This window comes from Chiloscyllium plagiosum, unplaced genomic scaffold (genome assembly GCF_037043375.1).
Source record: "Chiloscyllium plagiosum isolate Xiang-an unplaced genomic scaffold, Cpla_swu_hap1 HiC_scaffold_7, whole genome shotgun sequence".
NCBI lineage: Eukaryota > Metazoa > Chordata > Chondrichthyes > Orectolobiformes > Hemiscylliidae > Chiloscyllium > Chiloscyllium plagiosum.
Genome location: NW_028270145.1, coordinates 52,052,084 through 52,064,970, shown reverse-complemented (window position 1 = coordinate 52,064,970; position 12,887 = coordinate 52,052,084). Strand labels below are relative to the sequence as shown.

Below are 12,887 nucleotides of genomic sequence, written 5' to 3'. Positions count from 1 at the left end.
CCCATAGAGTTCTCGGGTACACCTGATTAGGTCCTGGCGATTTATCCACCTTTAACCGTTTCAAGACATCCAGCACTTCCTCCTCTGTAATATGGACATTTTGCAAGATGTCAACATCTATTTCCCTACAGTCTATATCTTCCATATCCTTTTCCACAGTAAATACTGATGCAAAATATTCATTTAGTATCTCCCCCATTTTCTGTGGCTCCACACAAAGACCGCCTTGCTGATCTTTGAGGGGCTCTATTCTCTCCCTAGTTACCCTTTTGTCCTTAATATATTTGTAAAAACCCTTTGGATTCTCCTTAATTCTATTTGCCAAAGCTATCTCATGTCCCCGTTTTGCCCTCCTGATTTCCCTCTTAAGTATACTCCCATTGCCTTTATACTCTTCTAAGGATTCACTCGGTCTATCCTGTCTATACCCAACATACGCTTCCTTCTTTTTCTTAACCAAACCCTCAATTTCTTTAGTCATCCAGCATTCCCTATGCCTACCAGCCTTCCCTTTCACTCTGACAGGAATATACTTTCTCTGGATTCTTGTTATCTCATTTCTGAGTCACTGAGTTTACCAGAGTAGATTTCGACTCAAAGTTCCAGAAGGCTGGTATTAGATTTATATTGAAATCTACTTATAATGTAAGATTATGACAGAATTGTTATGTTAATACTTTGAACCAAACTTCAAAATAGAAGGGAAAGACAAAACACAAAGAACCTTCTTGAGGAAGTCAATGTAGATATAATAATAATGGTCATAGGTGAAAATAAGGGCATATATTTATTGGAGCACAACACTGAACTACAAACATGGATCGCAAAGATTTCTCCCTCATCCTTTAGGCCAAATTTTATTTGCACTATAAGCGAAATAGATAACGGGAACAGCAGGGCATCTTGGACCTTGATGAATAATGGCACCAACAAAGCAAATTTCTCACTGAGACTGTCGGTAAAAATGAACAAACAAGGGAAGGATTGAGAAGAATGAATTCGAGTGCATTAATAAGATATCAATTCACAAAGGGAAAAGATGAGAGGAAAAGACTGCATTACTGGAAAAAATGGTCAAAAAGTCAATAGTATCCAATATATTATAATTTTAGAATATCCAAACAGCAGTTTATCACCACATTTTTAACTGTTCACTTTCAGGATTAGAGGGGTGCATTGGCAATCATTAACAATCGTTAGATACGTGACTTCCTGTTGCAGGTGGAATGTATATTTAATATGCAAATACAAAACCTTCATAAAACTGACAGGATAGGCAAAGAGATGCCCTTTTTCTGGTTGATTTGTGGATTCAATTTTCTCAATGATTTGTGCAGTAATTACACTGCCACCCCTATGGTTTTCTTCAAAGTTCAGGCCAATGGAACTGAAGATTAACAAATCCTTAGGATCTGTCTGATTTCATTCTAAGGTTTTAAAAGAAACAGTTCGAAAAATCCAAGATACACTTTGCCAGAAAATCTCAATGGATTTAGGAATTGTGTCTTTGAATCAGAAAACTAGAAATGTCACACCAATTTTTAAACCATAAGGGAAAAAAAAACAAGTAGTTGCAGGCCTGTCATTTTTGCAACAGCTGTTTTGAAAATTATTGAAATCTATCATCAGGACTGAGTGTCTAGAATTGTGCAAATCTGAAAAGTCAGCAGCGTTTATAAAGATTCAGCCACGTCTGTCTAACTGCTGATTATTTTTGAGAAGGCCATTACCAATGTAGACATGGAATTGCCTATGTATGTCAGCATTTGATAAGGTTCTGCACATTGAATTATCAGCAAACAGAAAATTCATGGAATGGGAGGGTATCCGTTTCTCAAGGGTTGAAATTTGGATATGAAGTAGAGAAAGTAGCGAAGGCGGAAATTACAAGGATAAAATTATAGAGTGCTGAATATTCAAATCAGAAGAAGCAATTCATCATGTAAGAATTTGTGAACAGGCATTGACTGATTCAAATTTGCAGATACAGTGATGGCATATGGAGTTTCATACGGAAAATAATATCGTAATTGACCTTGGGACCAAGAGAAATAATCCAAAATAACTGTTTAATGTTAAGAAACTGGAAACAATAGAGGAGCATAGGATTTGTCTACTCACTCACATACAAGACTAAAGGCTAGTGCACAGATATAAAAAGTAATGAAAAGGCTACTACAATCATAGAATCATCATAGAATCCCTACAGTGTAGAAACAGGCATTTGGCCCAACAAGTCCACACCAACCATCCGAAGAGTAACCCACCCAGACCCATTCCCCTACTGCTCTACATTTATCCTAGACTAATACACCTAAACCTACACACCCCTGAATGCTATGGGCAATTTAGCATCGCCAATTCACCTAACCTGCACATCTTTGGATCGTGGGAGAAAACCTGAATACTCAGAGGAAACACACGCAGACACGGGGAGAACGTACAAACTCCACGCAGACAGTCGCACAAGGCTGGAATCAAACTCGGGACCCTGGCGCTGTGAGGCAGCAGTGCTAACCACTGAGCCACCGTGCCAATAGAATGTTGGCTTCTATCACAAAGAGATCGGAATACCAGTGGGTCAATGTTACGCTTCAACTGTACAAAAACAATCAGACCCTGTCTAGAATATTACATTCAGTTCTTAGTACAGTATCACTTGAGGAAGGGTATAACTTGGCTTCAGAGGGAGTGCAGTGCTGGACTACTAGATCAATTCTGCAATTTAAAGGGTTCATTTGTGAGGTCAGGTTGCATGAACTGGGATTGTATTCCCTTGCTTTACAGGTAATCTAATTGAGGCTTTAAATGATAAAAGTATTCAACAGAACATAAACAGAAAAGCTATTTCCTCTGGCATGGGAATGTAGAACAAGATGTTCAATCTTATTGAAAGAACTTGGGACAACAGGGCAATTTTTGAAACCAAAAATCACGTAAATATGGAATTCTCTTCTCCAGAAGTCTGAGGATGCTCGTGTCAATGGAACTTTTAAATACTGATACTGACAGATTTTTATTAGCTAAGGATATCAAGTAGCAGTGATCTAATGTGGGTACATAGATTAGGGGCAAAACTAACCACAATTTAATTGAATTGCAAAACAGCCTTAATGAGTTTAATAGCCTATTCTTGTCCCTATATGGGAAACACGTTCAAATCAACAGAGCTGAAGTACCAGCTTGACTACATGGTACAACTTGGCTTCACATCAACCTTCAGGTCAACACTAAAAGCCAAGAAAGCAGTTTTTTGGCAAATATTTTACAAATGCATGGTAATCTCCATATCCCAGTTGCAACCTCTGAGCAAGTAATTCTATGTTCAAAACTTTGCAAGTCACAGTTGCACTCAGAGCAACTTTGTGAAGCAGCTAGTATGGTTCTGAACAGGAAAAGTATTTCTTCCAGCCAGAACAGCAGGCAGCATGGTGATTCAGCAATTAGCCCTGTGCCTTCACATCACCAGAGATCCAGGTTTGAATCAAGTCTTGGGTGACTGCATGGAGTTTGCATGTTCTCCATGTGACTGCTTAAAAGTGTCTGCATGGGTTTCCGCCAGGTGCTCCGGTTTCCTCCTACAGACCAAAGCTGTGCAAGTTACGTGAATTAGCCCTGGGAAATGTGGGATTATGAGGGTAGGGTTGGGACTAAGACTGAACGGGATACTCTTCAGCGGTTTGATGGGCTGAATAAGCCTCTTTCTGCACTGTAAGGATTTTGTGAATAGGCTTCATGCTAAAGGGTCAGAATTAGCTAACTAATCACAGTGGCAATCAATAGCTTGTATTAACAATGCTATTAAAACATGCGTTGAATCTGAAACTTTTTCACATAGCAATCTTGAATATCTTCACTCTTGTTGCAGTAAAATAATGTGGGCTGTGTATTATCTGACACACTGCCATTGAGTCTCTAGAATAACAACAGGAAAGTGTGACTGCAATGTTTGCCTTCCAGACCTGACACTGAGCCTATGTGAACTGAGTATGATAGCATTCTCAAAATGAAAGTCACATCTAATTTAAGGCACTGTGGAGGATTCTCAACTAGCTCTCGGATAGTGAAATTACATTATGGACCATCGATTTTATGATACACTGATAAATAACCAAGAGACACATGCTTCTTCCTCTATATTGGCATGCATTAGTTTTAACACCAGCAGACAGAGGCTGTCAGACAACTGGGCCAAATTCAAATGCAAGAAATAGATGCTTCATTGATAGTCAAGGCTACTTTACAAAATGGAATGAACCAAAATCAGCTGAACGGTCAAACTTCAGAATGGAGACTCTGAACATTCAGTATCAAACTTTGGAATCTCACAACAGTATACTTTAACTACCAAGATGAGGAGAATTGATTAAAAAAAACCTTCCCTTTATTTCTTCATAATTTAAAGCTATTGGCAGTATTAGGGAAATGAAATGAAAAGGAAGTGACAAATTAATTATACCATTTAATCACAATTATATGAAGGAAGATGTACTGGGAAAAGAAAAGCCCACACAGGTAGTCTAAATAAGACAGCACAAAGAACTGTCCACAGATGAATTAAAAATAGAAAAAAGAAATTCACAATATAACAACACAAATTACAGATAAACGATTATTCATGACCAATACTATAAAATACATATCCCACAACTAGATGCTTTCGTAAATCACATCTTTTTGTCCTTATAAAATCGAACATGAAAATTAGCTAAAACACAGACAATTTCATAATTTAGTTTATAACATGAAGCAGAAAAATGCACATAAACTTGGAGTATTAAAATCTAAGCAAAGAAAAGGTTGCATCACAAAAAGTCTAAGCACTGAATTATAACTAATTTCACTTAGCATGGTTTCCATTAAACCCACTGTTACCTCAGTAAAGTTGTGTTTAAAATTTTAAGATCAGGGCTGCTTAATCTCATTATTCACCTGAAAATGGTTTTCTGCCAAATCATTTCATATTCACTTCATAAATATAGAATACCTGTGATGGGTCATTTGGAGTTGTATTCCTTCCCAGTACATTTTGTTTCAGTGCAAATCCACTATTTCGCATCTCTGCCATCAGCTCTGAGGGATGCATTGATGGACCTGTTTAAAAAGGGCATACATATCAATGCTTATTAACATTTGCTTACATTCAGGTTTTATTTCACAATGGGAACCTACTTGTTTCTTTGTTTAAAATAGCTTAGATAAATCAATTCAAATGATCTTCTGCTGTGCAAATGATTAGATATTATTCTATAAAACAGCTGCTACAGAGTGAAGAATACCAACTAGATGCATTTATCTGCAACACAGCAGGAACACATTTTGCAAAACTTTCAGAAGCATTGTACTAGGGAATGGGCGACATTAAACTGAAGCTAGTCATAATAGACACAAAACATATCTTAAACTGTTTATTGTAATCTTGCAAAATTATTGAATGAACAAAACAAGCAAGCTGATTATGCAGGTGCAGCGCCTATTTCTGAATAACTTGCATGTAAAATATATCCCAAGATGCTTGAAAAATGAAAATGTGATCAATGGTTATCAAACCTCAGAGGGAGAAATCAGGAAGGGGGACTCAAGTTTGATTATAAACTTGAACCTCTATCTAATAAACAGGAAAGACAATTAGAAAGATGAAAAGGATTAAGAATTCCAGAAACATGGAGGTAGTTTAAGGCTTGGATGTTAATAGCAGGGCAGGGGATGGGATATGGATACATTAAGAAAAACCTCACCCTCAAGTTATGATCTGAATGTCCAAAATTCTGTGGAAATAACTGGGCAGTTTGTGTGGCGAGGAGGATTTTGAAGATCAGCACTAGAAAAAAAGTTTCAAGTTGTGCATGGTCAAGTTCAATCTGATCAATTTTTTAAAAAAGATATTCTTTTATAGGATGTGAATATTGCTGGTTAGGTCAGGAATTGTTGCCCTTCCTCTCGAAAAGGTGTTGCAAATTGCACTCTTGAACTGGTGCAATCTATCTGTTGCAAGCAGAATCACTGTGCTTTTGGAAGGGAGTTCCTTGATGTTGAGTTCACCACAGTAATCAGTGATGAAGTTCCAAGTCAGGATAGTGCATGGCTTGGAGAGGAATTTACAGGTTGTGGTTATGTTCCAATGCATCCACTCCCCTTGTCCTTCTGGGTAAGAGAGGTTATATTATGACAGTGTTGTCAAAGAAGCTTTGGTGAGTTGCTACAGTGCATCTTGTATATAGTACACAATGCTGTCATTGTGTGTTGGTGATGTAGATTATGCCAATCAAGTGGACTCCTTCGTTCTGATTGGTACCTACCACCTCAAATATTGTTAGAGTTGCAATTATCCAAGCAAGTGGAAAGTATTTCATCAAATTCTCAACTTGTGCCTTTTACACGATCGACAAGCTATGAGGAGCCAAAAGGTGCAGTACTCACTTCAAAATTCTCTTAACTGCTCTGATGGCCACAGTATGTATGTGGCTCGTCAAATTCAATTTCTGGTCAATAGCAACCTCCAGAATATTGATAGTTAGTATATATTAGCAAGGGTAATAACTAGGGAGGGACCAGTGGCAAGGGAACAGGTTAAGGCAGGGGCTGAAAATGAACATTTTTGTTTTCCTGGTATTCATTTGGACAAGTTGTAAATCATCCAGGACTTGGTGTCAATTCCACAGCAATAAATATGAAACTGGTACAGAAGGAAGAAGTAGAACTGTGTCTTGTCCGCATATATATGAAAACCAGGCCTGTATTTTGTGGCTAATGGCACTGAAGGATATAAGTATGTAAGAACATGAAGTAGAAGCAGGAGAAGTCTCTCCCAGATATGATCATGGCTGATTTTCAATTTCAACTTCACAATCCTGTCCACTCCTCATTGCCCATGAGGGGCCAAAATATGACACTCAGCTAGCGGCAATCTGATATAATGAACATCCATATATATTCGCTTACATTACAGGAACGGCAAGGCTATTGACTTCCTTAATCTAACACTCTCTCACCAATCCCCAATTCCTCCTAGCATTGGCCTAAGCAAGTTCTTCAGTCAGTTTACTCCTTTTAACTTTCATTAGCTCCTGCATGGGATCCTTTATCTGTGGTTCAATTATAACGCAGCCTCAATTTTTTATACTCCAATAGCTGCATAGTAGCAAGCCTCACTATATAGTCGATTATGGCACAGCCACAATCTCCCTCAATGTCTAAAAGCGGAATAATGTGGATGCTGTAAAATAGAAATAGTGGGAATAATCAGCAGGTTATGGCAGCATCAAGTCCCTCCGTAACCTTGAATGTTTCAACGAGACCACCATTCTTCCATCCAAAGAACATAACCCCAATTTACTCAGCAGGTAAATAAGGAAGAAAGCAGGTACAAAGGATAGATCTTGTAATGGATTCTGCAGTTAACTTGTGGGAGTGGAGAAACAAGCTGTTTATTGAAGGCACTATTTGACCAAGCAAACCAGTAGAAAAAACTAGCAACGAAGAAAAAGCAGATCAAATCCCCATGGAGTTAAATTGGATAACCCAAAAAAGTGAACAAGGATCATCTGCATGCTACTTGTTTGTTAGCTATCACTAACTGTGCTATGCATTGGTCGCACAGCAACGTAGTGCTGAAAATCACTAGCACATCTTGAAAGGGAGATACTGGAGCGGGTGAGGGAGGTATGCAGATAGTGAATTGCAGCTGGAAAGAAAGAAGTGAAGAATAGCATGTGAACAAGAACAAACACTAAGGTTTTTGGATACTGCACTAGGAATTTTAGTTGAGGAGGGGGAAAGGAGGTGAGGTGCCCTGATTTCATAGGGTTCGGAAACATAGTCAGAGGGAGTGGAAGCAGATAGCTGTGGAGGTCAAGGCCAGCAGCAAAGCCCCAAAGACCCGAATGTCATGCTGTTAGTTCAATGACCTAAAATGAATGGTCAAGGCCAGTGAATGCACCTTTAAACGTCAAATCCTTCCAGCTGAATCACAAGCATTTGTTCTTTCTCAATTCAAATCATCGTTATTGAGTTAGCAATAATTTATCAGGATTTGTACCTTACACCATATGGTCCACCTTAACCTCACACACTGAGCATTGCTACAAGCATCATATCTCAAGAGGCACATATACTGGCAGCTATTCGACCATGACATTTTTATTCAAACACACTGCATCACACAAACTTACTTCACGCTCTTGTGTGGGACGAGGTGGTACACAACTAAGGTAGCGGGAATAAAGTAAAAGGGGGAGACATTGCTACTTGTTCTACTCCTCCCTGCAGCGAAGATGGTGCTGATCCCTATTGTAACTTCCATTGCTAAACATGTGGACAATGTGCCAAAACCATTGATGATGACAGTACTTCCTTATACTCAGACACTAAGAATGAGTATGCTGCACACAGGAGAGGGGTCAAGAAAATCACACGTGCCTGCTCACTGGAGGAAAAGGTCACAGATGAGTTTAGCTGCAGAGGAATCAAATGAGAGCTTCAATATTGCTGGCAACCAAAGACTGAAATTTATACAAAATGCTTGGTGCCATAGGAAGGCTGTCATTAAGCCTGCACTTCATGCTTCTTGACAGTTCAGAGTCCAGCACTAACACTGCAGAGAGTTCTGCACAGCTTTGAACACATTCCTTGCAGCAAGAAGTTGGCAGCATTTGCACACTGTGGACACAATCATAGGGTAGTGTCTAACTCTGATGTCTCAGGTTTCAATGCAGTATGGGCAGCTTCTGTCTGAATCTGACAGTGGAAATAGACTGCTGTCATGCAAGGTCAGCTTTATGCCATATAAAACCAAGACTGCTGCCATTATAGTTACATAAGCCAGCTTAAAATCAAGCCAGCAGGGTGTAAAGAAGCCTAACAATCTGTCCTCAAGCATACTAGTTGGATTGCTGAGGCATTGACTCAGAGGAACAATGGTTCAATAGAGCACAAGCAAGCTGTCCTCTCTCAAAATGACAGAATTAGAGCTCCCAATGTTGGCACTCCACCTTGCTGTTGCAATTCAGCCAGCTCAGATGATTGCTACTGAGGTGGAGTCAATGAAGTTTGAAGCTGGTCCTTCTAGGCTCAGCGCTGCTGAAGGTTGCCCTCCAAGATCATCCACAGTTTCCTCCAATAAAATTCAACAGCCTTCCATCATCATGTTGCATCCACTGGTATATTGGTCAATAACAGGCAAAGGCACATGGAAGTATGGTATCAAGGAATGCACAATACTTCAGGAGCTGCCCACTCCACCCTATGGACATTTGCAACTCAGGCAACTATGGAGAGCTTCAAACTTACGAAAGCTTCAAACAATCAGAAGTCGACGAGCAATCAATCTGTTAAATAGACAATGCAATTGGAAGGTCCACATCCTGGCAGAGCCAAACAAACATTACACAGAGTTATTCAGCTGTGGGCTTGAGTGTGGTGTTGCAAGGACTGTATTGTTGGTGTTAACTAGCATAGCAGAAATATTACTTTCAGTGATCTGCATGACGTGGAGGTGCCAGTGTTGGTCTGGGGTGAACAAGGTTAAAAATCAATATCAGGTTTTCGTCTAACAGATTTATTTGGATCAACATTAATGCCTTTACTAAGCATTACTATCTGCAGGATTCATTGCAGAATGTGGCAGAGTAGTATCAAGGAGAATTAGCAAAACTGAAGTGAATGGGAATCAGGGGAAACCTCCCCGCAATTGCAGTCATACCGAGCACAATGGAAAATGGTGGTAACTATTTAGAGGTTAACCATCTCAGTTTCAGGGCATCAGTGCAGCAGCTCTTCGGGATAGATATTTTTAATAACACGTTCATTCACGTTATTAAACACCTGAGGAGCAGGTAGAATTTGAACCCATCCTTTTTGGTTCACAGGTAGAGATATTACAGCTGTACTGCTAGACCCTAGTTCCTAGTACCCTAGTACCCCATTAGATGGGGTACTGGGCTAATGGTCGGATACTTGGTAGTGTGGATGAGCAGAGGGATCTTGGTGTCCATGTACACAGATCTCTGAAAGTTGCCACCCAGGTAAATAGTGCGGTGAGGAAGGCATATGGCGTACTGGCTTTTATTGGTAGAAGAATTGAGTTCCGGAGTCCTGAGGTCATGATGCAGTTGTATAAGACTCTGGTGCGGCCGCATCTGGAATATTGTGTGCAGTTTTGGTCGCCATACTATAGGAAGGATGGGTGCAGAGGAGGTTTACCAGGATGTTGCCTGGTATGGAAGGAAGATCGTATGAGGAAAGACTGAGACACTTGGGGCTGTTTTCATTAGAGAAAAGAAGGTTTAGGGGTGACTTGATTGAGGTGTACAAGATGATTAGGGGGTTAGATAGGGTTGACAGTGTGAACCTTTTCCCGCGTATGGAGTCGGGTATTACAAGGGGGCATAGCTTTAAATTAAGGGGGGGTAGATATAGGACTGAAGTTAGGGGTAGGTTCTTCACTCAGCGAGTCATAAGTTCATGGAATGCCCTGCCAGTAGCAGTGGTGGACTCTCCCTCTTTATGGGCATTTAAGCGGGCATTGGATAGGTATATGGAGGATAGTGGGTTAGTATAGGTTAGGTGGGCTTGGATCGGCGCAACATCGAGGGCCAAAGGGCCTGTACTGCGCTGTATTCTTCTATTCTATTCTATTCTATTCCTGAGGGCAGATAATTTAATCAACCTGTTATGACACACCTCTTGAACAGGTGGGACTTGAACCCAGGCCTTCTGGTTCAAAGAACATAGACCTGTTATTTTCATTTTTTCACAGGCTGTGGGGTGTCACTGGCTAGGCCAGTGATGATGTCCATTAATTTCACAGAGGTAACTACATTGCTGAGAGTTTGGAGTCACATGTAGTCCAAGTGAGGATGGCAGACTTCCTCCTCTGAAAGACATGAGTGAGCTCGATGGGTTTTCATGACAATCAACATGATAGCCTGGTCATCAGTAGATTTCTGCTTCTAGATATTTTACCTTGAATTCAAATTCCACCATCTGCTGCGGCAAGATTCAAACGCAGGTCCCCAGAATATTAGCAGAGTTTCTGGAATAATAGTCAGCACTGATACCACTAGGCCATTGCTTCCCCTATAGCACAGTAAATATACATATATTTGCACATAGTATAACACAGGAACAGACCCATTGGCCCATTATGTCTGTGCCAATCATGATACCATTCTAACCTAATCCCATGTGCCTGCACATGGTCTATATTTTGCTATTCTCTGCCTGTTCGCGTGTCCGTCTAAACGTCGCTTTGCTAACATATCAGCTTCTACCATCTCCTCCAGAAGCAGATTCCAGCCTCTGTGAAAAAAACATTCCTCAAGTTTCCTATAAATTTTCCCCCCCTTACCTCTAAAGGAACGATGTTGTTAAACTTGAGAGGGTGCAGAGAAGATTTACATGGATGTTGTCTGGGCTGGAAAATTGGCACTATAAGGAGAGACTAAATAGGCTGGTGCTTTTTCCCTGCAGCGTTGGAGACAGAGAGGTTATCTTATAGAGATTTATAAAAGAGATAGGATGACCACGGTCTTTTTCATAGCTGGGGAGGTGGGGTCCAAAACTAGAGAACATGGATTTAAGGTGAAGGAGAAAGACTTAAAAATGACCTGATGCATGTATGGAATGAGCTGCCAGAGGAAGTAGTGGAGGCTGGGACAATTACAATGTTTAAAAAACATCTGGATGGGTATATGAATAGAAAGGGTTGAGAGGGATATGGGCCAGATGCTGGCAAATGGGACTAGATCACATTGGGATGTCTGGTTGGCACGGATGAGATGGACGGAAGAGTCTGTTTTCATGCTGTATGACTCTTTGCCCCTTCGTATTCAACATTTCCACCCTGGGGAAAAAGACTTCAACTATCCATGTCTCTCCTAATTTTATATACTTCTATCAGGTCACCGCTCAGCCTCCGATGCTCTAGAAAAAAGAATCCAAGTTTGTCCAACCTCTCCACATTGCTAATACAGGTCGTTCTGCTATAATACGCATTTTATTAACACAGATTCACTATAACACGAGTAACAAATTGGTGATACTGTTTCTAAAGCACAAAGTTTTAAAGCACATATTGGTTGTAACGCGATTCTGGCCCAAATAGTTTGAATGGCGCCGCTATTATGCGATTTTCTTATCTCATGGGATTGCACAGAACTACAATATTATAGCAGAACTGACTGGACACTTCAATTCAAGCAACATCCTGGTAAACCTCTACTGCACCCTCTCCAAGGCCATCTCATCCCTCCTATAGTGTGGCAACCAGAATTGCACACAATACTCCAGATGAAACCCAACTAAAGTCTTATACGGCTGCAATATGACTTGTCAACGTTTATACTCAACGTGATGACCAATCAAGGCAAGAATGCCATATACCTCCTTTAATCACCTTATTCACTTTTGTCACTTTTATGGACCTATGGATTTGGACCCAAGATCCATCTGTATGCCAGTGATTCCAAGGGTCCTGCCATTTCCTCTTACACTTTTCCAGATTAATCTCCATGTGCCATTTTTCCATCCAAATTTCCAACTAATCTATTTCGTGCTGTTTTTTTGATAACCTTCCTCACTCCACCATCTTTCATGTTGTCAGCAAACTTAATAATCAGAGCACCTACATTTTTATCCAAGTAAATTATATATATTACAAACAGAGGTTCCAGTACTGACCCTTGCAGAACACCTAGGGAAAAGTGAGGACTGCAGATGCTGGAGATCAGAGCTGAAAAATGTGTTGCTGGAAAAGCGCAGCAGGTCAGGCAGCATCAAAGGATCAGGAGAATCGACGTTTCGGGCATAAGCACTTCAGGAATGAGGAGGGTGTGCCAAGCAGGCTAAGATAAAAGGTAGGGAGGAGCGCTGGGAACACGATAGGTGGA

At 40.4% G+C, this 12,887-nt stretch overlaps 1 protein-coding gene across 1 annotated transcript in view; it reads right to left on the bottom strand.

The window, feature by feature from the left end:
* The window catches only part of cirsr (corepressor of RBPJ and splicing regulator), a 59,196-nt gene that overhangs the window by 25,819 nt on the left and 20,490 nt on the right, over window positions 1-12,887 (bottom strand). The window contains 1 exon segment of the mRNA XM_087989007.1: window positions 4,988-5,094. Coding sequence (XP_087845133.1) covers window positions 4,988-5,094 — 107 coding nt within the window.